The sequence below is a fragment of the Bombus fervidus genome, chromosome 11 (genome assembly GCF_041682495.2).
Source record: "Bombus fervidus isolate BK054 chromosome 11, iyBomFerv1, whole genome shotgun sequence".
In the NCBI taxonomy this organism is placed as follows: Eukaryota; Metazoa; Arthropoda; class Insecta; order Hymenoptera; family Apidae; genus Bombus; species Bombus fervidus.
In genome coordinates, this window is record NC_091527.1 from 9043444 (window position 1) to 9068176 (window position 24733).

Below are 24733 nucleotides of genomic sequence, written 5' to 3' on the forward strand. Positions count from 1 at the left end.
ACTGCGCTTAGTCGGTTGTTTTGTTCTCTTTCTTTTTTACTATAGATTCTTCCTACTTAATATTTCCTTTATTGTCAGAAGAACGAATATAGAAGAAATAAATAACACGGGACGACAAAATAGGTTACAACAGGAGTCACCGTGAAGTTCGATCGTCTAATATCCAAAATAACTCTTTCGTCAGAATATGACGTAATCGCATTTACGATAATACCACCTACGCTGTTCGAAGGATTTTACATCAATCCCTTTGTTCGCGTAAACTCTCAACTAACAACTAACTCCTTCGCGTAAAACCTTCCAACTAACGTCAAATATCTGAAAGACGCGGACACTCTTAAACATCATTATCGATAACGATTAACGATAATGTTAAACAAGTTATTAGTTTTTTTCCTTTCTTGTTACCATCATCACCTCGATTTCCATCGACACGTTACGAAACAGAACTCTTGTTTCAACCATAATTAAAACTGCAATCACGATTAAAACGATATCCGATAAATCCTCGACGAGAAACGACAAATGTCGTTCTTATCGGCAATAGAAAACTCTGTAAAGTGATCGCGTCATTACCTGCAGCCTTCGAGAAATACGACTTCTGTTTCCACTAGTCCTTCTTAATTCTTATCCCGACTCGTTAATCCCGAACAAATTGGCTATTCGTCACGAAGCAGAAGGGGGGGAAAGGCTTGCTACTGTAAACGACCCAAGCAATTATCAGCCACCCAACAAAGAAACCACGTTCGTTTGCCACGAAACCAACCTTTCGCTCGACGAAGCTTGCGAGAAACACAGAATTGTCTGTTGTCGAATTTGACGTAGTAAAGTTATTATAACGAGGGGAATAATTAAACACGTTAAACCATACCAAATGAGTTTCTGTTTGAAACAGAAACGAAGATTTAATTCGAATTGTTGGACTCTAATCGGAGAGCCGTTATTTCGAATTAATTCTCATACGAGTACATAGACATTGATCGATAGACAGTTTCATTTTAGAATCAAACTGAGAAATTTTTGGCAAGAAACTACGATCTGACAACCGATGAATTTTTAAAGGGAATCCTGAGCGAAACTGTGTTTGCTTTGGGATTCGTTAAATGGTTTCGAGGGAGATAATAAAGTTTCGAACTCGACGCCAAGCTGATTTGCGATCCACGACCGAGCGTCGAAGGAGTTTATTGGGTCGAGAGAATTAACTGGCTTCCTTGAATTAACTGGATGCTCGGTGAATTTCGAACCATTGGATTGGCTGCTGTCAAGCCCGACCTTCGCGACGCCACGGCGGATTTTTTGACATGATTCTGTCGATCCCTTGTTACCTTGAAAATCTATCGAATGTACAAGCTGATTCAACTTTTATGTATACGCCGACGATTTACCATTAAAAGAAGAGGTTTACGATAAGTATAAATTTTCAAAGTCTTTTATAATTATATCCGATGGTAATTGTATCTAACTTCCTAACGAAAGTATGTGATGGTAAATTTCCAGACACTACGATCGAATCATCCTGTATACCAGAACTACGATTACATCGAAAACATCAAGGATCTCGCAAATCCCAGCTCTTCTAACGCGTTGTCGTCGAAAAATCCGACGCTTTCGGAAGATGTGCAGGAAGTTCCCCGTCGTGTTGCTGACCGCGACCATCCTCCTATTCCGTGTCGCTTGCGAATTGTTCAAACCGAATTACTCGAACAACTATTCCAACTTATATCCTTTTGTAGAAAAGTGGGCCATGACCAGTCACACGAAAATGTTGACCGTGGTATTCGATGATTACGAGTACCATCGTACGTTCCATGTTCCTCGTGACATTCTAGTTGGCTTAAACGTCTCCACCAAACTAGTCAGCCTGAAACATGTAATATCTTTGAAGTACAAGAACATGAGACACGATTATCACACCATAGAGACAGAAAGTTGCGTGTTGCTGTTGTTCTCGAACGTGGATCATCTCAGGGATATCCTTGGTTCTCCGCATTTGATGTCGTTCTGGCATCCAGAAAATTTCTATATTCTTCAAGATCAGGGTCTACAATTCTCCGATTTGTCGATATACGAGAGATTTTGCAAGTGGGCGTTCGAGAGGCTTTGGAGGTTTAGAAGGGTTTATAAGCTGCTTTTGTTCGCCGCTGACAAAGTGATTCGATACGACCCTTTCGATTACGCTGCTCGTCACACTGGGTATCGCGTTAACACCAGCTGCGATTGGAACTGTGTTAAATCGAACACGGACAGTTTTCTGTTGATCAACGGGCCAAATACCACCGATATATCGGATATTTTCATCAAGGATAGAAGAGACTTTAAATTATCCCCGTTAAAAATCTCCATCTTCGAAACGAGCACGATATCTTTCCAGAACGGCCAATTTTCTGGATTAGACTTCAAATATCTCGAAGAAGTTTGTAAAATGATGAACGTGACGTTCGTTCTAATTAGATCGAAAGATAGATTCGGCTGGGAAGAGAACGGAGCATTTTTTGGGACTATTGGACATTTGGTCTATAGGTTTGCAGACGTATCGTTCAATCACTTTTTCATTAAGGACTATTTCACCAGGGAGCTGGAGTTTACGACGCCGATCACCAGCGACAAATTATGCGTGCTTGTTCCTAAAGCACCACCAGTCCCTGATTATCTTGTGATCGTCAAGATCTTCACTGGAGGAGCCTGGTTGTTAGTGTTCGCCACGCATTTTGTCATCTCGATGATTTATATGATTTTGAAGAACGAAAGCTTCGAAGCTATTCGACGAAGCGGAACAATGTTTTTCTGCTGCGAATATCTGACTGACTTCCACTTCCTCGAGAATCGAAACGGTGGCATGGTCAAAATCGCTCCAAAATTTATGAAGAAGCGAACGTATGGCGAAGCACACGGGTGAGTAAGTGCTGAAAATACGAAATGTACAGTCTGTTGGTTTTCTACCTTTCGAAAGATTTCATCAAAGGCAAAGGAAAGATTGCGAGGAATTGTCGAATCCGCTTGCCAGGCTACATCGATATTTCGCTTGCGTATTGGCGAGTCATTGTTTGAATAAAATATGAGTTTACACAAAGTACGAAAGGGAGAGATATGAGATAGAGTTAGTACGGATGAAAACGGGTCGAGCTTTTATCATAAAGAGATATATGTGAGTATATAAAACGGTCGCAAAAACTATCGAGTTTTATCAAGTTCTTCGTTTATATTTCATATAGTTTACATTGTATTAGCGCAATAAGTAATTTTAAAATATGAAAATAATATTTTAGAAAATATTTAAAGGAAGACCTTAATTTAAACAAGTTGATATTATTTCAATTCCTCGGTTGCTCGAAATCGCTTTTAATAAAATTTCTTCTGGCATTGCGGAACGATAGAAAGTGGTAAAATTGGCTCAATAATTAAAATACGCGTCAACGTTTTAACGAATCCTACATTAATTTTCCCTATTTGAACGTCAATTTGTTTCTCTTTTTACGAATCTCGTCATTCACCAGGCTCGATTATAATATAAAAGAAGAGGAGATGAAAGAGTATTAGACTTATTTATTGCATACGATGATTATTCTCGTTTTGCTAACAGAATTTACATAGTGGAGAAAACGCCAAATGTTCGATCGACGATGAAAACGAAGAAAGGCCGCTCGAAGCGATTCAACGAAATGTGTTTGTCCTTTGTCACGTGGCTGGGCAGATATTTAACAAAAGTCGTATTTCAACTGACGCAGCCCTTTAATTTGGGCCAGGCTTGGTTCCCCGAGAGATTGTTGATGATGTGCAGTTTGTTTCTAAGTTTGATCCTTAATGGGATTATCACTTCTCAGCTTGCCTCTAGTTTCAGTAAAAGAATGTATTACGAGGACATCAATACCTTGGAGCAGCTGAAAGAAAGCGGTAATATTCCATTTTTTAATATTCATTTTGTTCCTTAATCTATTACGTCTTACGCTTTAACGTAGAAGGAATTATTCTCAGTTAATCTCTTTGAAAATCTATTTACAAAGAAGTGATTATTCTTAACGTTCCGGTTGTATAGTAATAGTAATAGTAACTCGAAATGCTCGAAGAATGTATGACTATCGCATCTTTGTAAATCTTGGAATTATGCTTGGCAGGTCTCACGATTTTAACCGACACCAGAGATATTCTCGGCGACGCGTTGACTGACATTACATCGCCATTAATCAATCAACTAAACGATAAATTAGAATACGCGAACAAATCGGAAGTGTATAGAAGATTATTTAAAACGAAGGATGCTGCTTATCTTCATCGACTCGAGACACTGCCATTTAAATACAGCGAAGAGGAAATGGAAAGACTACACGTCGTCAGCGAGTGTCCGAAGGAATACATTCTCGCCAATATAATCACAAAGGGTTCGTAAAGCAAATAAATTATTCAAAACGATTAGCGAATCGAATATCGTAGGATAATTATCCGTATATTTTTATTTCACCACTGCTCGAAGAGTAATCATCCTCGATATGTGCGAATTCGTAGTATCGTTCCACTAATTGTTTCGAGCAACATAGTTCAAGATTACTCTTTCGCATTTTTATCCTTATCGTTCCTCGCTACCTACTACTCCATCGATATTAAATTCTTAAATATCCGCAAAAGCCAGACAGGTACCTCCTTTGCAAGTTATCTCATTTCTTTACTCATTCACTCACCACCAGCGATTAATCAATAAATTCTGCATTCCCTACCACCGATTATCTTCCACTCTCTTCCTCCATCGATTCATTATTATCACAACTATGTTCCATTATCTTCTACTTTCTCGTCATCCGTCTCGCCGATATCATTTATGCCGTTAACTCGATTTAAAAATTTAAACGAACGCTTACAATTCGTAGCTATATGTATATCCACACGTCGTTTGTCAGATCGAAATTTCCAGCTGTATTGTAAAACGTGAACGTTATTCCAGGATCTCCATACGGTGGTCGTATAAACAGCATTCTCTCCCGGTTAAACAACGGTGGTTTCTATGGAAAGTGGTATCAGAGCATATACCAGTCGCAGAAACGGCCGGCACTGATGTTGAATGGCTCGACGATGCATAGGAAGATCACGATCCGGCATTTATTCATCCCGTTTGGAATACTGTACATCGGACTAGCCATGAGCATAATCGTATTTATCTACGAGTATCGGCAAAACAACGTCCGATAATTTGCACGTCCTCCGCTTGTACCTGGTTGGAAGTAAAAAGCAGCAACTGACGTGGAAATCGTTCCGCCCTGTCCGCATTCTGTTTTGCTCGATGGCTAGAATGAAACAAATGGTGCGAATGAAACGCGAAGAGTCCCGGCTGAAGGAGATGTATCATCTTGTCTTTCCTTGTCTTCGATAAGAAAGAACATCCTTCTCGTTTACTTGACGCTTTGGCCAATTTCTTGCCGTTTTTAAACGAGCCACGGGTTTACATATATCAACATCTACCTTTGTCATTTCTTTGTCTTTTTTTCGCAGTGCAAAAAAATACTTCAACGTTTTTGATCTTATCCATTGTCCAATAGATTTTAACAATTCATTCGACAATAATTACCTTGTTTGAACAATAGAATTGTTGCTAAGAATAGGCAGAAGTCGATAGAAGCAGAATTGTTTCTGTTTTTTCTTTTTGTTCGTTCGTGCATGATTTTATATAGCGAAATATTTTCACGACTAGAAGTTTATCTTTGGTTTTATGAGACAATAAAATTTTTGTCGTCATATCCATATTCGTCATCAAGGATCAAAGGAACGTAGCGAGAATTATATCGAACATCGGTATTGACATTGACTGTCTGGCACTGGTTGCCCCATTTTACTTCAATTTCCACGCTACGCAACGCTTTCGGCATTATCTATCCATTTCCCGCTGTGAAGACGACTTTTCAAAAAATTAAACGAACCACTCTGTTCCATCTACAATTGAATAGGCTTTAATCTACTCGTATCTCAATACTATTTTGCGAATAATCTGTTCAAAATTCTGGAAATACCTTTTACAAAAAAGGAATCACTTTCGTAAAATCTTGGTTTCTCTTCGTGGAACTTAACGCTGGACTTTGCTTACAGATTGCGAAGCTGAAAGTTATCTTACTTTAGAGTTACTCTAATAGGTCCTTGGAATAATTTCCACGAACGAACTGTGAGTGACACGACACGATGCAAGTTCGAGTATAGGACGTGGAGAATTAAGTTTTACGTAATTATGCAACGAACGAGTTTAAGGAAAAGTAAGCTCTTTGAAGGGATAAGACACGCATCTAAGTTAATCACTCCCACACTACGCTTAACTTCGTTCGAGTTCTTAGTATGCTGATCAGCGAACCGCGAGCAGCCCGATCGTTAGAGTTTCAAGAGTCTTTTGGAATTTTTTTACGAAGAAGCTATACAATTTTTCCGATCGACATTTTACATATATATTCTTTGATGTTTCGGTAACCTGCGCAAATCTTTTAAAAAGAAATAATTAAAATTGAGAACACTTTCGAATGCGGTCGATCATTAGGAAAATCGATTTTGTCAAAGAAACACGATAGAATATTCTGTTAAAGATCAAGATCGCTGGTAAGGATTTTTGTCATTCGAAAGAATTATCTTACGTAGAATTCCCTTTGACGTTCTCTCGTTGTAAGTATCTCCTTTGCGAATAAAATCTCTCGATCGTTAAAAATATACTAAATTCGGTCGTTTTTCCCCGTGACTCGTTCCACCTCCCTGAAAATTTGAAAGATGGATATAGAAGAGAAGATTTTCCGAGTGTACATAGATAACAGCAACAAACGATGTACAATTTGAGTATCAAAAAGACGAGAATATCTGCAACGTGCATAAAAGTATAAAAGTTTGAGAAGTATATCTAAGAAGCGTCTCTTACCTTCCTGTAATTACATGTATGTTAATTGATCTGCTTGTCCGCGTTCAAACGTTTAACAAGCCGATTTTCTTCTATTTTCTAATTTAACGTGGGAGGATATTGGCTAAGGAGATCTCTCGATATAGTTCTTAATCGTTGTTTCAACAAAGTGAACCGCTATTCTAATTTCAGAAGACAGGGACGTGCTTCGTACTCGCCGAACACAATCATAATTTCGAACCACGACACGCAATCTTCTTCGACATAATGCCCACATTGCCACGATCTCGTGAATAGTAATTTCAGCAACCATCTTATCTGCGATGAAACGCGGTCACACGGTAATTCCCTGATGCTCAAAGGATTATGTCTAAAATTTAACAGAACGTGATAATAACACGGCGTGCATTCGTTTGACGCCATTCAAGCGTTAATTTTCTCTTCTCGAAAGCAAAACAATCGGTTTTGCGACGTAATTGAGTCAGATCGTACGAAAGTATCCCTGTTCTATCGACAGCATTTCGTCGTTCACGACACCCTCTTCATCGTTTTACGATTATAGTCGCATTTCATATAGCCGCTCATCTGTAGAACATTAAAACGATTCCGATCAGATAACGAATGAAAGAGTTTCTTCATTCGTCCCATTTTCATCGTTGAACTAATTAACGTTTATTCTATAACGGAATTATCCGTTATCTACCTGTATGTAATAAAATTCATGATATTCTTTGTAATACAAACACATTCGTTTAGCAATAATAATGTACAGAAGAGAAAAACAAATTTTAACCCGTGATAAGTACTTTCCATCGATGTGTAGTTTTTAACGATTCTAGCCGTATTTTTACGCGTTTTTATACGTAACAGAAAAAACAAAAATAAAAACGAAGTGGATGACGGCCGTGTTCAGAAGAGTAGAACACGGAAAATGGATGCCCCACGAAGCGAAATTTATATGCATATTTCGTATAGCGCTATTTATAATTCAGTTTAACAGCTTTTGCGAATTCGTTTACGGAACGAAAACCGACTATTATCAGACTATTGTGCCGACGTATACATGAAAACTAGGAACGAACAGTATGAGCATTATAAAGAATAAGCAAGATCAGTCATGTTGGAAATTACGTAAAGATTATGTTTTCTGCAAGGGCACGAGATTTTCGTTCTCTGATCGCGCTGATTTATTTCAACAGATTCAGATTCAATCGTTTCCGAGGACAACGGGAAAAAGAGTATCAGAGAAGCACTCTCGTAACACAGACAGGTACAACTTAATCGCATTTAGCGGAGCATCTGCTGTGAAGAAACGACGTACGTGCTTAGAATATTAAATCCATCAAGGTGCGGCCATCGTTCGCGTGATTTTATAATAATTCTAAAACGCTTCTATTATAATTAATGCACCAAATGTTACGATATTAAATTGCATTTAACGTGTTATAGCCGTGATTTACATACACTTTTAATTGCTTCTCATTAATAACGATGTACATAGAACCTCATTAGTACATCGGCTTAATTATTAGTCAATCTTCACGATGAGACCTGCATAATTAATGATTCGGTTGATTAAGTCGCTTGATCGAAAGCAACGAGTGTACGTTTTTTATTTCTTTATTTCTTCGTTTATAATAGATAATAGAAAAAACAATTATCGATCTGTTTCTGTTTAAAGTAGGTCAACAGATATTTCCTTTTATCATGTCAAGTAGATGAATGGAGACAAATAATAGATAGGATCGCTCGTGTCTCAACGACGCGAAGAAGGATTGGTTCAAGCGAAAATAACAAATCGTCGATTCGGCCGTTCACCAGCCGTTCTGTTCTTAAATTTACCAGTATTCCGCCTGGAAAACCAAACAAATGGGAAAATAAGAAGCAAGTAAAAAAAAAATGTCAGAAATTGTTTCATCGTGGAAAAAACTGTTAGTCTACTCAAACCGTTAGTGGGACGTCAACATTGAAAATACGCGGTATAAATCCAAATAGAAAAATTCGTGATAACTGCACGATAGTGGTAAAACTTTTTTGTTACACAACGAACAAACAAAATACATATTTTCTATTTTTTCTCTATTTCTGGTCACGAGCAATTTCTCGGTTTGAATTTTCCCCTAAGAGAAATAAATTTTGAAACGAGCATTCCTTTTGTTTATTTTAACATTTTCTTGTGCTTCGTTTCGCGATGTACAGTTCCGTGAAGAACATCACGGTAGATCCAAACAGACCAACGAACAGCAATAAAAACGTTAATAAATAATGATCCAACGATAACCTGATCTCGCCGCTCATCCAGCTCTTCATCGCCGCCATATCCTTGTTCAATCTCCTTTTCTTCATCTTAGCTATCTTAATACGATACAACATATCATCGAACCAGAAATTAAGCAGACCCGCTTCTCTCAACCTTAACAACACAAAATCGATCTTCTCTGCGTAAGGTGAATGCAATCTTGACACGTAAGACACTCTATAAGTCATCGGACATTCGTCCACCAAGTTCAATAGGGGATTTCCTTCTTTGTCGAAATAGTCGGAATCTTCGAGCTCCAACGTGTAATATCTGGTGATCGCGATTTTATCTTCGTACGCCACAATGTCCTTTGTAGATCGTTGAATGTTAATCACGCGAATTCTCCGAACCAGCATCGCGTCTAGTTCGGAATCGTCCAGGAACACGTTCTTCAGATTCGCATACTTGGTGATCACGATCTTTCCAGAATCTACTACATCTTCTAGATTATGTAGTTGAGGGTAATGGAACGGTTTACTTAGGCTAGATACCAAGACACTTTGATACAGTCCATTGAGGATAAGAGCGAAAAATAGGGTGCCGAGAAGTAGAGCTCTCTGCGCTGGAATTTCGCTTGCTTGAAAGGGATAGATAAGGTACTCGATAAAGATGATCGATCTTTGGATGTATCGGGGAATTTCTGGTGGTTCTTTGTAATTAGATACATCGGAGGAACGATGTTCTTTGATTGGAAAGTAATTTTTTATTCCACTTTTGGGAAGATACCGTGCTTGTGGTTTTCTCGTTGAACGATTAATTTCTAATCGTCGACTAGGATTGGCACATTTGCGTTGACGTCGCAACGATTCGCTAATGTGTTTCACCAACCACCACAGGAACGTAACCGTAATGTTATATGCTATTAGCAGAAACCATAAGCTCTTTTGAAAGGGTAAAAAAGGCATGTAAGCCTTGGGTACCAGACCAGAATCGGGCGACACGAAGCACAGCTTGTCCTCGTACATGGCACAGGTGAACTGAAACTTTCGAAATTTGCTATAAACCTTGACGAAAAATCCGGTGATGACCATGTCCACGTTTCTAGTCTCGATGCTTGTCAACGAAGTGGTAAATGGATCATCCGTGAAATCAACTTTCCTCATAGCTTTTATACGAAATTTTGCCCTCATCGCCTTCTCCAGAGCAAACGCCACATTAGCGTCTGGTTTGCTCAATTCCAGTCTATTCCGAGTATCGTATGAAACGTTCATCAACAGAGATTCGAACACCAGCACGTTCAGGGGATAATGATTCAGGTTTTGGAAATTCTCGAATAACCTTGTATCTCTGTTCAGTCGAAGAATCTCGTCTGGATATCCCGAATTATTACCTTTTGGCGGATTTTGAAGAACATCGTACTCGCTGGGTCGCTTGGTAAAATGATTTTTCATCAAACATGATTTGTATACCCTGCCAAAGCCATTGTTAGATCGTTTCTCGAGCGGCATGTACCTGGTCAGACATCGAAAATCATCGTCGACAACGACGATTCGATGAACGTCGTACTTTCTCCACAAGTTTGTAAACACCTCCGTCCAGAGCGTGGTGACTACTTTTCCAGTGAAGATAATCAAATATTGGTTGCCGGCTTTCCACAGATTCCATTGCCAATAAACGAAGATGTTAAAGCTGGCCAAGTCTTGAACGACGAAGATCCAAGTGAGTCGTAGCCGGTTCATCCAAGTGGCCTTCAGGGACAGATCCCTTGCCCTGACTTTGTAGGCCTCGATCGAATTTTGTCCAACATAGCTCAGCAAAAATTCGATGAAGCTCGATTGAAACTCCGGCAGTATTACGGAGAACGTGAGCGGATGAAACTCAGGGGATTGGCGAATGAAATTCAACACCAGCCTCAGGTTGTCAGTCTCCTGGCTAGATAAGGGCTTGCTCCCGATCGACGAGTAAAATTTATCGTGGTTCAGAGAGTGTTCCGCTGAAGTGGAGGATTTTAATAAAAGCAAAATACCGAGAGGGATCAGATACGTTGAATATAACATTTCCCTTGGTCTCTATCGTATTTTATATCGTATTTATTATTATTTTAACTAACGCCACACCGGAGACTTATCGTTTCCTTCCTCTTCGTGGAATATCGTAGAAAGTTTGTTATAAAAGAAAAATGGCATTAGCTGCACAACAGCTTTATAATCTCCTTGACTATTTTTAATTATTCAGATTAAACGGCACTACGTAGTTCTTCGGCTTTAAAGTTCCATCTTAATAATCTCTTGTTCGCTAGAAAAAAAAAAAAACCATTTATTTACTATTAATACCGCAGATAGGAATAGTTAATTATCTCGAAAAGAAGAGAACTCTCGCGTCAAAGCTAGCGCACGATAACGTCGAAGGCAGGAAGATATTATCTATGTACATGCAGATGCGAGCGGTTTTAAGCTAGAACAGAAAACTGTTATGGGAATTTTAATACGACATATATGTAAATATTCCTGCACCAGTTTGATAGAAATCTACAAAAATAAGCGGCTGTTCGCGAGATTGCAATCGAAAAGATGTAAAAGTTACGAGAATAACGATCAGGTTTGAGGAGTAGAAACATTGTGCTAATCGTTCGGATCGATAGCGCGCTCGGAAAGGAATATCCGAGCAGCGACCTAAAGCACCGCCGTAAATCATCCTGTTCCATGCGTAAGTAAATCAATAACGCGGCCAGTCTGGCGGACCAGTGACAGTTATTTCTCATTTTTCTGCGAAGTTGACGATACGACAAGGTGATGAAACGAACTGTGATCTATCGTCGATCTTTCTCACGCGAGTTCTCGCAGATAACGATAGCAGAACCTAGTGTTTAGAAGAAATAAAATGGTTGGAAAACGAATTTGTCGCGAGTTAGTCCCAAGAAAAGAATTATTAGCTTCAGCTTCTTCGAAAGTTTCTGAAAAAGTTGTATTTGAAAGTATAATGTATTTGAAAGTCAATAAGTAGAGCAAAATAGCCAATAGACTTTAACATATACTATTATACATATGTCGAGCGTTCATGAATTAAGGAACAATCTGCTAATTTTAAGCGCCTCGCGTAACGTGTATGAGAATAAGGCGTGTAATAAAATCTGTGAAACGTACTACGATTTAGTATCACTCCGATATTATCGCAAATCTGATATTAAGACCAAGAGTTACCGCACGATTGTTTCCCATTTTCCTACCCGTCCGATCAACTTTTTTACGTGCAAATACGATTAATGTTACTGAAAGTGAAAAACACGAGGAAAAAAAAAAGTGACCGGTCGTATAGATACGAACAATACAAAGTAAAAAGATCGTGGGTACAAAGTAACCATTCGATATCGCAAACACAGACTCTTCCTTTTTCTGTCCTTATCCGCTTATCCGATATCGAACGTATACGAACGGCGATTCTTCTTTCCGAAAGGAGCAAAAAAGTAGAAAAATAACAGAATGAAAAATAAAGCGAGTACACAAAAATGAAAAGCGAGAAAAGAGTGAAACGACCGTAAGAAAAATGAACAAAAACAATGATTCTTATCAGCGAGAAAACCTGAAAAATTTCGCCTCGAGGATCTCATAAAGGTAGACTGTAAAGAGGTTTGTTATCGTTCTTCTCCTCGAGTTTCGCTTTCTTAACTTTCGAGTATCACCCTCGTGTCTGACTAACGCGGACTTTCGCTACTTAAATTTCGACGAGAAGCCTAAACTCGTCGAAATATTTCATGCCATTTTCCGGCATCTATCTCCTCCTGCTGTATTTGCCCCGAGCAAATCGAGCAAACGTTTTCATCGCAATGTGGCTCCTCCACGTCAAACGTCAAAAGTTTGACAGGTCGTTTAACTGAATATTACTCCACGCGGACGACGATAATTCGCTCTATGTACTTTTCTTCTTCGTTCCCTAATTCTTCGTAGCGTCTTGACATTCACTTCCAAATATGTGTAATCACAAATTGGCGTAGCAATTCCTTTTTTTCTTTTCTTTACAAATCGTTACAGACGTTTTCCATTTGTTTCCTATCCTTGGTACTTTTGCCATTCAGAATTCAAGGACCTGTCTTTATTAAACGCTCTGAAATGTTCCTTCTTATTCGCCATCCACCATTAAGATTTAATTAACACTTCGCCATTTACTCGACCTCTCTAAGAATACAGGCTTTAATTAAAGGTTACTATGGATTTCTGGTGGGAAGTTAATTAATATGTAACGAGTCGCTAGATATCTAATACGCTTGACGACCGTATTTCGGTGGAATTTCAGGTAGCAAAAGTCCAGGTTTATCGTACGATGTACGCAATTAAATGCCGTGTCAATTAATACGTAAATATGAAATTCTTCAAATATGAAATATGAAATCGAGGATTGCCCAGATAAACGAGAAATCAATTTGTTTTAATCCGTCGATCACAAATATTCCTTAACTCTTATGCTTCTCCCTGAAAGGATCTGACGTTTAAGTTTCCCCGATAAATCTACTTCGTCGCTACGTAATAGTTATACAAGTGTCCGACGCTGTGTTACTCGATAAATCAACCAAAACCCTTTCTCAGAGAGTTCTATTGCCGTCACGCTCGAGTATGCTTGGCATTTTCCAAACGACACGGCCACTATCGCGCATGTTTCCGTTTAATCTAGACCATCGGTCACCGTGTCATCGTTAAATTGCTTCATTAAATTTTCACCGGTAACCAATATAGCGATCAGATAATATTCGAGATACGTATGTACGCGCAAATTTCGTCACTCGTACTGTTTCGCTCCGTCTTTCCCTCCTTTCTCTTTTCTTCGACGCGATTCGAGTCGAAGATGCGATCGCACAGATATTCGTTGGAAACTCGAACGAGGATAATCGAAGGTAAAGAGTCAACAACACCGGAAGATGTTCAATCAGCCAATAAGTTTTTGATCGAACGCGACGAAGCTGAATTGTCTCGAAAGACGTCGGATAAATAAGGATCCGGGTAAACAGAACGTAATTGCCTATTTCTGTAGCGTTGACGCTTCTGCGTCGCGCGTTGGTTATTTGCATTTGACGGAAAAGCGCTTAGGGATATTTGCAGTCTGACGGGCACGTCGCTCCAACGAACGTTTATCGTCGTTATTAAAAGGAATTGGAGAATTTACTTGTTTGGAAATTCGTTGACGCTGCTCAACAGTTTGCACGTGAAAAGAAATTGATTTAGGCGTACGCGATCATTCGTGAAAAATGACAGTGGTCTATGGGCCGATCGAAGCGACAGAAATTTAATTTATCGTATCGTATCGAGGATTGTCGAATTGTCGTCGTTCTTGAAACTACGATAACGTATAGGGTAATTTGAACGGAAGATATTTTGCTATAGGATCGTGTAATCCTGTCTAAAATTCTAATCTACGTTGCAGACGATTCTGAAAATAATGGTAGCTGGTTTGCAAATACCAATATCTAATTGTCAGGCTTCGATACAGTTTGCAGGGAACGCAGTTTCGTGAGACTATCGAGACGTCGAGACTAATCTCGTTTGGAACGAGATTGTGTGTGTACTGTACGGAAAACCGTGTTTCACGGAATTTTCATAAACAGAGCAAGAACTTTGCGAAACTTCGACGTTCTCCTTCGGGCGACAATGGAATACTGCAACGCGGTTGTTATACACGTATCGAATTTCTAGCAACGACCATGATGCAAACGCAATAAACTTCGACATGGAATGGAACAACGGGCGAATCAACGCGTGAAAATGGAGAGACATGATGTTCGGAGAAAAGTGACGCGGAGATTGGTATTCATGATGAATCTTCTTCGCTATAAGTGGAACGTAAGCGGATAGTGGCACAAGAACGACGAATACTACGTCCATATATGGACAGTTGAACGTCGTCCTCGCGGCAGATAAAAGTTCGTTCAAGGAGCTGTTGAATTCTTACACGTCGTTTCGGTGAAACAGCAAAGAACATTTCATCGTGTTAGCTGCGTGGAACGATCTGTTGATGGAATTGGACGATAGGATACCACTGATCGATAGAACATCTAGAGGAAACCGCGGTGTATCAAATTCAGGATGTACTTTACGTCCAACCACTCTCGAGTCACGAAGATTTTCATTTAAATTTTTACAATTCATTCACGACGGCAGGCAAACATATAATATCCGGAATACCGAAATATCACTGAAAACCGATTAATTGGAAGAAAGTAATAAAACGTGAAATGTACGTATATGGAAATTTCGTGCGATTGAGTTTGAAATGTCAAGAGTAGGGCGTAAAGGAAGAGTACATGTACGATCGGTCAAAGCTTTGAGTGAACGTAACCGATTGCAAGGATCTTTTTTCCTAACGACTAACTATTTTCATATAAAATAAAAAGTATAATTTAAAATATAGTTAAAAAGTCGGTCAGATATAATCTAGTAGAAATGAAACGCATACCATTTATGTTTAATTCATCGTCATTTGAATAACAGATGCAGCGCAGGCCGCACGTGGTGTCCTATAATCGTTTAGCATTTTAATAGATACGCCGATTTCAGCATGGAGACAATTGGAAAACGTGGATGGGACGTGAAAAAGATGGATGCTGTGTTCGTTGTCGACGCTGACGTATCGACGCGCCGTCAATTTCAATAGGTACCGATTCAACGTGAGCATTTTCGATCAGGAACAAGAGGGGCTGAAATTTCAGGGCAGAATAAATCCAGATTCGACCTACGTTTGCTCCAGAGAGTATGGAAGCCCGGACGGAATTCTCCTGGGGGTGTTGGCGAAAAAACTGAACTTCACGGTGAACGTGATCGACTCGAATACGAACGGCAGACACAGCCATCGGATGAAGAGCGACACGTTCAGCAAAACTGTAGGTAATCGTCGCAAACGAAAACCACAAGAGAAAGACGTGTTAAGTCACGATTTTCTTCGCTCGTAGAGGAAATCTTCTAAAATTCAATACGTTGTCAATTATCTTCGAGACTGTCTTTTTATTCCGTTTTGGAATTACATAGTTTTTGATACATCTTGGAATATTTCGAGCGTTAGTAAGACAAAGAAAGATTCTATTTTTTTTTTTTTTTCATAGAAAAAGTTATTATCGTTAGCTTGAAAAATTCTTATTGTTAATTTGATACCCTTGATCACCTTGATTCGACGTTAAAAAAGATTATCTTCATAAATTACTCGATTAACGCGATGCAACGATTGATTTTTCCATCAAAGAATTTCTACCACATTTTCCGTCGTTTCGGGGACGTGGCGTACCGCAGAGTGGTTGCCTCGTTCCTCGTCTAAAAGTATGTAGACAACACGAGCAACATAGTTTACCAATAGGACAGACTTCGACCGGGTTTGCGCGATCGCTCCCAAAGCAACCAACGTACCAAAGGATCTGAGAATGTTCTACATCTTCTACAACTCGTCTGTGTGGCTGTGCAAGATGCTGTCGTATATGGTAGAGTATTCGACACGGCACTACGTGCAAGTACCTTGGCCCAAGTTTCGCCTCCTTCAAATTGTCATACTCGTTGATTGAACGTTATCAGACGCCTTTCCTTCCCATTTCTCCTCTTCCTATTTCTCAGTTCGATTCTTCTAGCTGTGGAACTTATGTCATTTCTTGCTACGAGTGAAATTACTTTCCCCGAGAGATTCATTTTTTAATTGCTATTAGCGAACAAGGTTGATAAATTATCTTAACAAAGCTTCGTATTCTCAGAATCCTCGTATTCTCCGAAAGAAGAAGCGCGAAAGATTCGGCAAAAACTTTCGGCCACTCTGGAACTACGTTATGTGATTTATCAATGTTTTTGTCAAGTTTATCATCTAGAAGATAGATAAAAAAAAAAAGCTCTAGAAGAGGACGAATCCCGTAAAGACGATGGAAACTCCGCGATATCACGAGAAATATACCTTTATCTGAAAAAGGTTGACGATCAATGGCGCGCTGTATCTTTTATATTGCAACTGATCATCCAATTTCATTACCTTCGACTACTACTGGAAGATGCCTTTCACCAGACATACTTTTCCGTGATATAACGCTAATGAGGATGTTCAATGGTATCCTATACGAGTGTTTGATAACAGATATGTTCTATAGCGAAATTAACGATTTATTAACAGAACTGGATTGCCAATAGAATTTCTTTTATACGATACAGTGGACTTATTTGGTCCCAGTGATGATCGTCGCTTGAATCCAATATTAAAAAGATTACAAAAGAATATGGTACATATTTCCAACGTTATTAGAAATTTGTTCAAGTCGATATCTTCCTTTGGTAAACGAATCTTCCGGAGATAAAACTGGAACTCGTATGCTGCACCGCGTCTTACAACATTCAGGTACACTCCTTTTATATGTTCAACGTGACACGTATTCTTGAAGCTAAAGTCTCCCGAATTATCGTCTACGTTTTCTAAATTTCAGCCAAGATCCATCTAGATCGTCTTCTATCAAGCGATTCGTTTCATCGCGCGATGATCACTATCATGATCGGTGGATTCAATCACCCAGACTCTGCAACGTTATGGAGAACACACCCTGTATTAGATAGTATCTTGAGGATGAAGATGAACTTTTAAAATATCGACGAGGACGAGAAGCAAAATTCGCGGCGTTTCGGTTGAACACGACTCGAAGATCAGTTTCTTCGTACTTGCGACAGGGTTAGCCATCGTCATCTTTTTTTAACGAAAATGGATGGTTCGAATTACGGTAGAAAAAAAATCAAGAAAAAAATTCTATTATTAAATAATTTTCACGCTACTCGTCTGAATAACCACACGACGTGCCTCGTTTATACTTTAAATTGAATACATTGTTCAGTTTGATTTACTTGTAGTTGAAAGGAATAAGAGGATAATGAGAGAATTTTGTAAGAATTTGCTTAGCATTAATTAAAATGGCAATTCGGATAAAAATAGCCAAACGGATGTTCCCATTGAAAATTTTCCACTGGAGCAATTCGTTTCTTTTGCCATGAAAACCATCGAATGAACCCATACGATCAATGTAGAAATTGCAAACCGATACGGTATGAGATATCGTAGATTTTGCACAACCTCGAAAGTACGATCAATTTGGCAGATCTCACGCGATCCCGTTGAACAATCAATTTAAACAATTTTTTGTGTCGCACCAGCGTCGTTGCTCGTTATACTACGTTTTTCGCACGATAATTAAATATCACTTTTGTTTTATAAATGACACGCGTTATAGTAACACGCGTATTCTAAAAAATTGGCGAAATAACAGATAGAACACAACAAAACGAAATTGAGCTGGTAAAGATGAAACAACTGGCAACAATAAGAAAAAATACACTCGTTGGAACTAATGCCTTTTGTTCTTGGTCGCAATTACAGAATTGAACATCGCGTTATATAGATCGATCATATAGATCTTTAAGCAGGTTCGTATGTTTAGAAATTTATTCGAACCTTTAAATATCGCAACGAATATCATTTAGCTAAAATCGCACCAAAACCGCTACGAAATTTTTACGATTCAAGTTACCACTGTTATATCTGGAACTTAATTTAATATCAGTATAATATCAATTACTACAGGGGAAGGTTGTCTTACATCGTTTACAAGATACTAAACTTGAAGAATCAACGAATTACACGAGCAAATTACGACACTTCTCGCCGTTGCGTCGCATCGCGTCGGTGGTATTCGAATGACCGATTTTGGCGGAATCATCGAAAAAATTCCGAGTCGACAAGCTAATATTTCATGCGCGATGTTACGAAGACACGAGAGCAGTAGATCACAGTCTTTCAAGATTTCCAGCCGTCTCTATCCCTCTGTATACGTGAATTAGTCAGCGAGACCCGAAGGAAATGGTGGTTTATTTTAGGCATATCTGAAAATACGCGCACACGTCCCATCGTACAGACTCAGTTGCTTGTCGTTGCCTCGCAATAGGATCATGGCTCTAAAACGGAGTCTACTTTCAATTACAGTGATAACGATTTCCATCGGTATGTATCTTTTTCATTTTCGCCTTTCCTTCTTTTCACTCTTACCTTTATGGAATAAACGCTGATAAGCGAAGAAAGTTTCTCGAAGAATATATATATAGTCGGATATAGCGGAAATTAACAGGAACGCGTGAAATAGTAACGATAAAAGGCTTGAAAGAATAATAAAAAGATTGGCGATATTTGTCAAAATGTGATTAGCGATGAAAAAACGTTGAATCGGAAACAAAGCAAATCGTGTAAACGATAGGATGATGCCATTTTGTGTTTGGCACCGTACGAAATTCATTAAAGTTACACGCGAATACAAAAAGGGAAGGGACGAAGAAGAGTTTCTACAGAAACGAGGAACGCGCGCACAGCACATTTCGAATTTGTGAATTTCTAATGAAGTTTATCTTAATAACAGTTTCGGAAGGTTTTCATTACCGCGCTTAAACGAATGCAGAACCTGAAGAAATTTATTTTGTAGAAAAGCAGAGAGGCCGGTTCAAAGAATTCGTTTAAGGAACTCGTTTAAAAAGGCAACAATGGCGATTAGATCAACCAACGTTCTCAACTTTTCCTTTGCCGCTGGCTGCTTTTATTATTTCGACTTTCAAAAATTCACGATACAATTACCGCGAACTAATTACGTTTTCTTTTCCGTCAGGTGTATCGCCGATCTTCACGTGGAACCCCGATATTCACCGGTAAGTAATTGAACTTTTCTCTTAATTTTCCAATTAGCGCGTATTATTAAAAAATAAAGTCAGCTTCTAAACTCGATTATGTCTTCTTCGATAAAAAGCGTTCCTCAGAATATCTGATCAAAGTTTAATCGAAGTCATTTTTGTTAACTGCATATTTTGCTCCAAGCTACGAGAGCTACGATCTCGAAAAAGGTCCGGTCTTCTACGAAGCCTATTATCCAGACACCAACGAGGAACCTCGCAGCAACTATCAACAAAAACGTTATTTCGATCAAGGAGCCGTTTTGGAGAAAACCTATCAAATACCTTCTGAACGTCTCACGTATCCGGCAAACAATATTCAAGTGGATAATTATGAAAACAGAGCCAACACCATCCTGCAAAATGACGATCGTTTCTTTCTTGAAACGAACACGCAACCTCTGGACGTAAAAGAAATCTCGAAGCTGGCTAGAAGAGCGATTTCCCGGGATTTGGAAAACTGGAACACCCTAGAGGATTATTTGGATCGCGCCAAATACCAAGATCTCGTGTTTCGTCGTCGAATCGTCGTGCCTAACGGCCTCGTGCCGAACTTGCCAGATTCTTTGAAGGAACAACGCGATTTGAGAAGAGATCTGTACGAAGAAATTCGAGAAGAACCTTTAGCCTTGCCCAGTAGGATCGAATCAACCGAAGATCAAAGAGATTCGATCAGAAGATTGACCGCTCGTGATCTTGCTGACAGAGATTCTTTGGGATCGCTCAAATCGATTCGATACGAGGATCAACCGACACGAGAACAGAAAGTGATACAAGCAGTGAGAACGAGTCAGATAAACGTGCCATTAACGAGAGATACGAATCCATCGGATTCGAGATCGATTACAAATGCTTACCCAACGGAGAACATCTTTGCACCGCGACCTCAGGTAATCAATTACATATTTTCCAGGAAACCGGAAATAACTACGGAGAATAAGGTTCGAAACTTGGCTGAAACGAAGGAAACTAGTGAACTTATGCCCAGGAATTACGGGGATAATTTGATTCAGGATGAAATGAAAAAAACAACAGAGGATAAAGATGTAAAAGTGACGTCCATCGAAGTTAGCGAAGTACCTAGACATAAAACTCGTCACCATCACGGTGAATGGCCAAGACGCGACTATTCTCGTCATTAGTCCTAAAATTTATCATTTTCACGTATATTTTACTCTAAGGGAATATAGAATTGATAGATTGTTGATTTCGAGATAAATTTTAAGGGGAGTTTAAAAGGAACGATATTTTGTTTTCAGTATCGCATACGGTTGAAATATTTATTCGATATATCATGATACAACAATGATACAATTTTCATTAACAATGCATAGATATTTCGCTACGCCTTGTTCATTCAAACGTCGCTTTATCTTCATATTTATGTAACCATACACACGTACTAACAAGTAAACGATAACACCCCGTATATAGGAAAATATGTAATTTCTTCCGCGCTCGTGGAAGCAACAACATGCTGATATTCGATAAATAAAATGATTCATATTCATATCTTGTACCATGTACAAATGTGATGTGTAAGAAACAAATAAACGACAGTAATTGTAAGAATTTCGAAAATTTCGTTGATTTTTATCTAACATGAAAGTATATTTATCTCGAATATAATTTTTCGAAAATATTTGCAAATAAATAGAACGTGTGAAATATGTCTACTCGATGATGAATGCTCTTAAAGGGATGTTCGTGTAATGCCTTTCCCTTCTGACGAATCGGCAATACGATACATTCAAGTGTAATTGAATTTATGAATGAATCTCGATTTGTGCAGTGAGTATACGATGTTTGACGAGGACAAAACCACAAGTACTTTATAAGTAATCTACACTATTGGAACACAACTTCGTCTGGTGAATAGTCTCAGTTAGCTACATCTTAAACATTATAGTTAATTCTTCAGTTTTCTTTTTAGATATCTAGCCTGTAGTAAAGTTCCGTCTTCGCATAAATTGACCGTCCTTTGTATACATTCGGCAAGATATCATTAATCTAAAATAATTTGACACTTGCACACATTCTATGTGCATTAAAGCACTAGAGTATTGCACTGAATCGATGTAATCCTATAAGTTACTATTATGTAAATACTGTACAATGTTTTTCCTATTCAAGTCGAAGCAAAAGTATATACAGAACTGTAAAAGAAACTACAAAAATAACTTAACAAGTCTCTGTTACTTGACATATACTTAGTCTCTTTAAGTATTGGATAGAAACAAACTGTATGAACATTCTGCATATCCTTGTTTCCTTATTCATAATTTTACTTTAAACTATACATTTGTCATCCTTGCTTTACAATGCCTTTAAAGTGACATTAATCTGAATTTTTACATTAGTACCATGCATGTAACAAGCTTGAAGCATGTATACCTATATTTACTCTTGCAATATTAAGGTCTATTTAGCATTGTATAAAATTATTTGCATAAATTTATTCTTTGATCTAGTAATCCGATTCTTGGACATGATTTAATCATGCGCTTCATTGTGTAATAATTATCTATTATTATAATTTACACAATGATATATAAAAATAATTATAATTTATGATTTACGATTTCAAAGAATAATATATCTTTAAGAGGCGTATGTTTAACGTCCTGTAAAATATTAGAAACACAAATATAAATATACATAACAATTATATGGATAATAATTAACATATAATACATAAGCACTGTTTATTATACCTGCATCAACTTGCTTTAGATTTGACATCAGAAAGTCTCTCAGTTTTTCATATGCCTTAGAAACATTGTCATTTTCAATCACTATGTCAAAATTACCAGGCTTTTCTCCTAAAATAATTCTAAAGTATATATATATTTCCTCATCTAACGTTAAAATACATAGTAAACGTATCCCAGTTTTTAACAAAGCAATAAATTAATTATAATACTTACCATATTCTATCTCTAGCCTAGCAATGGATAATCTCCGTTCCAAAGCATCTTCTGTTTCTGTTTTCCTAGCTCTTAATCTTTTCTCCAATTCTTCGATAGATGGTGCTTTAATAAATATATACAATGGATCCAAAGAACTTTGTTTTATTTGTTTTACTCCTTGCACTTCAACATCTAATACGCAAATTTTACCTGCTTTTTGTACTTCTTCTACTGCACGTTTACTAAAAATATTGAAAAAGATTTATGTATAACCAATAAAATCTATTATTGCATCTTTTGTTTAAAAAAATTCAATTTTTACCTAGTACCATACATATTCCCACTGAATGTAGCAGTTTCAAGAAATTCATCCTGTTCTATTTGTTTTTGCATCTTATCTTTAGTAGTAAAATGATAATGTTTCCCATCTTCCTCGCCTGGTCTAGGACTTCTAGTGGTATGAGACACAGAATAACCAAATGTATCTGGAAATTCTTCAAAAAGCTTTTTTAAAAGCGTACTTTTTCCACTTCCTGAAGGACCACACAAAACTAATGGACGTGAGCCTTTACGAAACATATTACAAGCACCTAAAAATGAATGTAATATTGTTACGGAACAATTTATCACAATAAAAATTCACAATAGAAGATAAAACTTGGGTTTTTAATTTGAATAGATTCAATCACTTCATACCTAATGCTAATGTTCTAAAACATGAAAGTGATGCCATACTCTTACGTATTTATAATTCAATTAATTTTCACACAATTGAAGAGAACGTGTAAGTGCAGGCATATCTATTGTTGTATTTACGATGAATTTAATACAAATCGATGAAAGATACGGTAGACCAAAAACACCGAAAACATTATTAATTAATAGTATTAATTAATTAGAACAGAAATAAGCGTGTAAAATAAAACGAAAAATCATTATAGGTAATCACTGTCATATCATTATTTTTGCAGTATATTGAGATTCTTACAAACCATGGAACGATAATTAACGTGTGGTATCTTCGGAATATTGATTTCTTGAAGGAAAATGTGTCGTAATTGTGTAACTTACTTAATAGGAAAAGTTGATCGGATGCACTGAAAAATAAAAGCTACAATATTTAAATGCTTTCATCCAAAAATCTTTTCAGAATCTTATTTACTGCAATTAATATATGTACATCTTCAACTTTCATTAATCACGTTGAATAAAAAGTAAGATCAATGTATGAAACTGACTTCGTTAAGGGTATCACAATCACTGTCTTTCGCGTAATTCTTCTTTATTTCAATGAACAAATAAGAAATTCGACGAATATTGAATATTGTCTCACCTTTATAGATAACTAAATTTTAAAAAACGTATAATATAGTAGTAAGAACTATTAAAAAATATGACAACAGCTTTTAGCAAAGTAAAGCACGAAAGTCCGCAGTCGGAACAAACAGCTACCACGTTTTCGTTTAATAATGGGCGTCTGCGCGTATACCGCCGCATTGTGAATTAAGAACATCTTATACGTATGTATGTACATAGTATACAATATGTGATTCGTATAAACTATATACATTTTCAAGATATATATATCTGTGATAAGAGAAATGTGGAATTTTATTATTATTATTATATTATTATTTTTTTTCTTTATTATATACTTATGAATTTACTTCTTTATATGTTATACAAATAATTTTTCACACGATTTAAAATGTACAAATTCTGTTTTTATCTCTTTATTTAACAAGATACGCAATTAATCTTACTATGAAATAAGGGGAATAATTAAAAAAATGGTTTGTTTATTTTACTAATGCATCTAAAACAATATATAATGAAAATGAACTTTTCGTATATAATAATACCTCTTATTTTGATAACCAACACGAATTATATTTGAATATTTATTATAAATCATACTAATTTGTATACTTGTCGTAATTTTCTAAGAAATAAGATTATCATTATTGAATATTAGTTACGTAAGTATTTATTCGAGTATATTCCGATTAAAAATAAAATGTGAAACTTA

The 24733-nt window shown here is 37.5% G+C and overlaps 4 protein-coding genes across 7 annotated transcripts; 2 read left to right on the forward strand and 2 right to left on the reverse strand.

Annotated features, from left to right (window-relative positions):
• The first annotated feature begins 1503 nt into the window (after window positions 1–1503).
• Window positions 1504–5194, forward strand: LOC139992088 (uncharacterized). The gene is made up of 4 exons (XM_072012620.1): window positions 1504–2892; window positions 3581–3891; window positions 4113–4376; window positions 4934–5194. Exons 1-4 carry the CDS (start codon window positions 1616–1618, stop codon window positions 5176–5178), a joined length of 2097 nt encoding a protein of 698 aa, XP_071868721.1. The 5' UTR covers window positions 1504–1615; the 3' UTR covers window positions 5179–5194.
• Window positions 5195–9016: 3822 nt separating this feature from the next.
• On the reverse strand, window positions 9017–11149 carry LOC139992382 (uncharacterized). The gene has a single exon (XM_072013170.1). The coding sequence runs from the start codon at window positions 11147–11149 to the stop codon at window positions 9017–9019; it is 2133 nt and encodes a 710-aa protein (XP_071869271.1).
• Window positions 11150–18477: 7328 nt separating this feature from the next.
• LOC139992404 (uncharacterized) lies at window positions 18478–22463 on the forward strand. The gene is made up of 3 exons (XM_072013209.1): window positions 18478–19082; window positions 19735–19774; window positions 19941–22463. Exons 1-3 carry the CDS (start codon window positions 19031–19033, stop codon window positions 20935–20937), a joined length of 1089 nt encoding a protein of 362 aa, XP_071869310.1. The 5' UTR covers window positions 18478–19030; the 3' UTR covers window positions 20938–22463.
• LOC139992405 (guanylate kinase) lies at window positions 22245–24204 on the reverse strand. Of its 4 annotated transcripts, none has more exons than XM_072013210.1 (6): window positions 24038–24204; window positions 23401–23801; window positions 23027–23294; window positions 22723–22946; window positions 22510–22617; window positions 22245–22419 (listed from the first exon to the last, which is right to left on the reverse strand). In XM_072013210.1, the coding sequence occupies exons 2-6, from the start codon at window positions 23435–23437 to the stop codon at window positions 22412–22414; spliced, it is 645 nt and encodes a 214-aa protein (XP_071869311.1). In that variant the 5' UTR covers window positions 23438–23801; window positions 24038–24204; the 3' UTR covers window positions 22245–22411. The 4 variants fall into 4 exon arrangements, with proteins under 4 accessions (XP_071869311.1, XP_071869313.1, XP_071869312.1 ...); XM_072013212.1 differs by lacking the exon at window positions 24038–24204 and having other exon boundaries at window positions 22723–22827; window positions 22915–22946; window positions 23401–24031; XM_072013211.1 differs by lacking the exon at window positions 24038–24204 and adding an exon at window positions 23885–24015.
• Between the last annotated feature and the right edge of the window lie 529 nt (window positions 24205–24733).